We start from the raw sequence: 5,484 nt of genomic DNA, 5'->3' as shown, positions 1-5,484 counted from the left end.
TTACAACTCGGCATAGTTTCTATCTTCATTATGCAACCTATACTTTACTTCTTGATGTTATACTTGTAATTATAAAGGTTTTCTTTTCTAACATACAAATGTGTTTACTCATAAAAATTAATATGACTGATTTTTTTATGTCATTAAGATTATATTAGTAGATTTTAAGATTGCAGGCCTCCTCAATAAAACAAAAGCTAAGTTACTAAACTAGTACAGCATATCGAAAAAGACTTCCTCTCATCATATAATAAATTTTCTAAAAATGATTTTATCTACTACACAGTTGTTGTAATTTGTATTTGTACTGCCTTCATAGGAAAAAAGAACAAAGGAGAGAAATATTATTAAATTAAGGAACAAAAGCAGTCTTCTTACAAAAGTTGCAGACACATTCATTGTATCGAATCATATACTAAATTTTTACACATAACCACAAAGGAACAGTAACTATAACATAATATGCCAACTTAAATTCTGAAATCTGCCTAAATAAATTTTTTAGGAAAATCCGCCGCCGCCTTTGGGGCGCACTGGGTAACTTGCTCACAGCCGCTGCTGTGTAATGTAAGTTGTTAACCCGTCATTATCAAATTTTCGTCAGGATAATGACAGTCCAAGAATCCGGTGATGAAGCCCAAGCCCAATCATTTCATCTGATTAACGGCACGTCCAAGTCGTGGAAGCCCAGTTGGTAACGCGTTTCACTACAACACAATTTTTTTTTAAAAAAGATAAGAAAAAACACGCAATACCATTATGCAGAAATAAAAATTCCTGAATTTTCCCCAATCGTCAAATTCCCAATTCCTTTTCCAACCAAACAGCAATTAAATACCTTCGAGTGTAAAATCCTCTCCAAAATTTTCCTCCCGTCGGGAGCATTTCGTTCCCTCTTTTTTCCGGCGACTGATCGGAGATGGTTTCACCGGAGAATACCAACTGGCTTTATGATTATGGGTTCGAAGAGAGTGCCGTCCCTGATTCGAATTTCTCAGCTACTGCATCTGGGTTTAATTGGCCCATGCAAAACTTGAATGGTTCCAGAAATGTTAGGTATTTTATTTTCTCAAATTTTGCATTTTTTATGTGACTCAGTAAAGGTAGGATCTTTTAGTTGATTGATGAATCTTTATTGTTTCCGTGATTTGGAAAATTTTGGGTCATGATAACCAGTTTGACTGCAGCTGTGCTTTTCCTCTATGTGCCCTAAAGTTTAAACCTTTAGGGACTTTTTTGCTGCACATTTGGAATTTCTAATCTTGGGTTTTAGTTTTTCAGCTGTCTTTCTGGGTCTAGTTTTGGGCCCAAACATAGTCTAACTTGGCATGATTTATATTTTGAACATTTTGTGGTTTTTACCTCTTTACTTTATCTTATTGTGATTTGATGGCACTGTGTTACTTGTAGTGTTGTTCAGGTCTAAGTTTTAGATTATGAAAGCAATTCATTTTTGTCATTTTCCAAATGAAAACTTAATAAGATTTTGGAAGTAATGGATTTCCACTATCTTATCTACGTGCACAGGTGGTTAGTAGAAAATACATCGTTTTACGGAGAATTATATGTATCTTTTGGATTAGAATTTAGAGGCCTACCTAGATTCAACTGTAGAATTAAGATAGAATTGCTGAAAGTGTCGAATTACCAGAAGTTTCCTCTTTGTCCGAGTTGAGAAGGTATAAACTTAATGATTTTCAGTGCAAGCTACTATAAGGTTCCTAACATCCAGCCCTTAGTGGAGTAGCAGCTTGAAGATATAATACTATTGTCGAAAACTGAAATATTTGACTTGTCCTCCCTCGCGTGTTACCTACTATCCATCAGAATCCTGCATTTCGCTTACTGAGTGATGGCATCATCAGAATCTGGTAGTAGTGGCAATGATTGGATAAGAAATAATGCAGAATGAGGATGTACTGAGAATGGAGGATAGGGAGATACTTTTAGCACAGAGCATCTGATGTGCAGAAAGAGGGGAACAAATATTAGTGTAGACATTACGACAAGGTTTGAAGGGAATAGGCAACAATATTCATAAACATCGTTAAAGGGAAGCACAAAATAGGAAAAACTTAAACTAGGAGGATGCTATTTCTTTGGTGAGAATCTTGATGGCAGTAGGTTGAGGAAAAAATATTAGTACCACTTAACTTATTGAGAACAAAAGGAGGAAAAGCTAAGAGAAGGTGCAGAGAAGAAAGAGGAACAGATATGGAGAGGAAAATTAGAGGAAAGAAGTGTTTGGATATTTAAAGATAGACTAAAAAAACGAAGGATATAGAAGGAAGCTAAATAGAGAGGAGAAGAAAACGAAGACAACTGGTACTACTACAAGAACCAACACGACAACTATGCCTCAATCCCACACTAGTTGAGTCAGCTATGAATCCTCTATATCGGTTCCACTCTGTTTTGACCAATTTTATTGCAATATTGATAATATGTCTTCAAAGATAATTTTACATCTCACACTTATCCCTACACTTACTTTTAGATTGACATAAGTTTCTAAACACAGCGAGGAAGCTCCTGGCAAACGTTGGACCTAATGTAATCATACCAACACGAGTAAGCCTTAATCTCAACTAGTTAGTATCGCCTGTATGGATCTTTTGCTTCTACTACTAGAACTGTAAATTAAGCACAAAATGGAATAATGTTCTTTAATCTTGGCTAAAGTTGAGCCATGCTGGGGAGGGGGATTCAATGTCTGTAGTACCCAATTGAATGACAAAAATTTGCTTGATTGTCAGCTAGATGTGTTCAGTGCACGTGATTTAAAATTTCTGAATTGATGTAGCTATTGCTGTATGAAAATTTTCGATAGATCAGCAGGGAGTTAACAGGATGCATCATGAAAGATTTTTTGCTTTCTAGTTCAAGTTTGTGCATTCTGCTAGGTTTCTGTTGACATAATTTTCAGTCTTTCATGTGCCTGATTCTTCTGTTTATTGTTTTAGTTTTGACCTCTGTTTTCCTTTTTCTTTTTTGTGCTTGTTTCTAGTGCTGAAGTTGATGGATCCATTGGTGAATCAGACTGCCCAAAGGAAAATGGTTCTAAGAAACGGTAAGAACTTTCACCTTTTCTGGACATTTTTGTGGTAATCTCGATTATTGTTGTTGAATAAAGATGTGATGCTGCACTCAATCATTGGATGTAGTTTAATTTGAGTGGCTACTGTTGTCAACTATTGTTAATCAAATCAGTGAGGTGACACGTTCCTCCCTCTCTTTTTTAAGTTCTGAGATTTCTTTACCTTTTTTATTTCTGTGATTCATCGTTCTAAGAACATCTGCTGCTTCTGCTTTCAAATTGGCGAGATGTAAGTCTGAAATCCTTTCAACCAATTTATGTGTTTCTCACAATTTTAGGTAATTGTTACAGGGCTAGAGTTGAATCATGTGCTCCAACAAGTTCCAAAGCTTGCAGAGAGAAACAGCGGAGAGATAGGCTAAATGACAAGTGATCTCACAACCCATTATATAAGAACTTTTCTCTTTATTTCATGATGAATTGCTAAAACTGACCTAATTATCAGGTTCACGGAATTGGGTGCACTCCTTGAGCCTGGCAGGCCCCCCAAAACGGACAAATCTGCCATTCTGGTGGATGCTGTTCGCATGGTGACCCAGTTACGTGGTGAAGCTCAAAAGCTGAAAGACTCAAATTTGAATCTACAAGAAAAGATAAAGGAGTTAAAGGCTAGTATTACTTTTTTATCTTGCATCTGTCCTTCCACGTGGTTAAGCAACCCCTTGACAAGAGTGGGTTGCTCTAGTGGTGAGCACCCTCCACTTCCAACCAAGAGATTGTGAGTTCGAATCACCCCAAGAGCAAGGTGGGGAGTTCTTGGAGGGAGGGAGCCGAGGGTCTATCGGAAACAGTCTCTCTACCCAGGGTAGGGGTAAGGTCTGCGTACAAACTACCCTCCCAGACCCCACTAGTGAGATTATACTGGGTTGTTGTTGTTGTTGTTGACAAGAAAAGCTAGAACATGAGAAAAGCTAGAACTTGTGTTAACTATTCTGTTCCTGAACTTCAAACATGTGTTAACTTGTGTAGGCCGAGAAAAACGAGCTTCGAGATGAGAAGCAGAAGCTTAAGGCTGAAAAGGAGAAGCTAGAGCAACAACTGAAGACTATGAGTGCGCAACCTGGTTTCTTGCCTCCTGCCATACCTGCTGCTTTTGCCGCTCATGGTCAAGTTCCAGGAAGCAAGCTGGTGCCAATCATGAGTTACCCTGGTGTTGCAATGTGGCAATTCATGCCTCCTGCTGCTGTCGATACATCACAGGACCACGTGCTCCGCCCTCCAGTTGCTTAACTAGTGGCAGCTAAAGCCTACGATGGCTGACTTTACTCTCCAGTTAAATTATTCGTCTAGTCAATGGCCTCCGGTTGTATTAGTTTTTGCTCAAGTTCACGTACTGTGGATGATCTTTTGTGACCTTTGAACTTATAATGGATTAATGCCTGGCGTTATGTGTAAAATCTAATAAACTTAACCAGGAACTGACCTCTAGATTTTACTCTGTTGGATATCTGTCCTGTCCTCCTTTGCTGTGGCTGGTAGGGTAGTAATTAACCTCTGTGCTGAAATTGATGATAAAGTCGCTGTTTCAGTTTGCACTGTTTTTACGGTAAAGTCAAATGAAATACTCCTATCTATGAGCATATTTTACCAATCCGATAAAAATAAAAATAAATGATTTCCATTTGAATTATCTTTCCTGCTAGTAATGTTGTAGACTGCTAATCAGCTAACTTAATGAATTATTTTTGTTTGACTTTTTCAACAAAAATGTACCAGCTCGAAGGCTTGAAAGTGAATTGGCATCCTAAATGTTGATTTAAACTCGCTGCATTTCCGAAATGGATAATTTACTGACTTTTCTGAAGAATGCTGGCTTAAAATTGTAGGAGAATACAAATAACGTTTTCCGACACTATAATAAAATCAATATTAGACAGCACTACCTCAAGTAAAACTTATTTCCTATGCATCGATCAGAAATTCAGAATGCATATTACCGTAGATTTGACATATTTTTATACGTAGAATTAGCTTATAATACACACACACGCACATACATACACAAGCACGAGATTGTAGAATATGACACATCAAACTACTTTACCATCAAAGGTTTTCATTGTCAATAATTGGGTAAATGTAATCCTTAATCTTGATTTAAATACAAATTATTTTTGCATTTTTACCTTGTCCAAGTATAATACTAAAAAAGATGACCAAAGTTAAAAAAAAAAAGGAAAGGTAAAATGAAAAGATAAATCATAACTACATCATTCTTTTTCGAAGAATATAAAGTAACAATTACTCCGTTATTAGTGATTTATACAAGATGACAACAAATGAGTAAAATGATTTACTTATCATTACTAAAAACTAAAAAGTACTATACTAGTTAGTTATTTAAATTGCATTTCGATATTACTATATTAAAAGGATAATTATTTTTT

The 5,484-nt window shown here is 36.5% G+C and overlaps 1 protein-coding gene across 1 annotated transcript; it reads left to right on the top strand.

The window, feature by feature from the left end:
* Nucleotides 1-689: 689 nt before the first annotated feature.
* On the top strand, nt 690-4,515 carry LOC104120380 (transcription factor ILR3). Its single transcript, XM_009632134.4, has 5 exons — nt 690-1,056; nt 3,008-3,070; nt 3,389-3,466; nt 3,543-3,705; nt 4,067-4,515. Exons 1-5 carry the CDS (start codon nt 920-922, stop codon nt 4,325-4,327), a joined length of 702 nt encoding a protein of 233 aa, XP_009630429.1. The 5' UTR covers nt 690-919; the 3' UTR covers nt 4,328-4,515.
* Nucleotides 4,516-5,484: the final 969 nt, after the last annotated feature.

Source organism: Nicotiana tomentosiformis, chromosome 7 (genome assembly GCF_000390325.3).
Source record: "Nicotiana tomentosiformis chromosome 7, ASM39032v3, whole genome shotgun sequence".
NCBI classification, from domain to species: Eukaryota; Viridiplantae; Streptophyta; class Magnoliopsida; order Solanales; family Solanaceae; genus Nicotiana; species Nicotiana tomentosiformis.
Note: the sequence above shows the minus strand (reverse complement) of the source record. Positions and strands in the feature narration are given on the sequence as shown.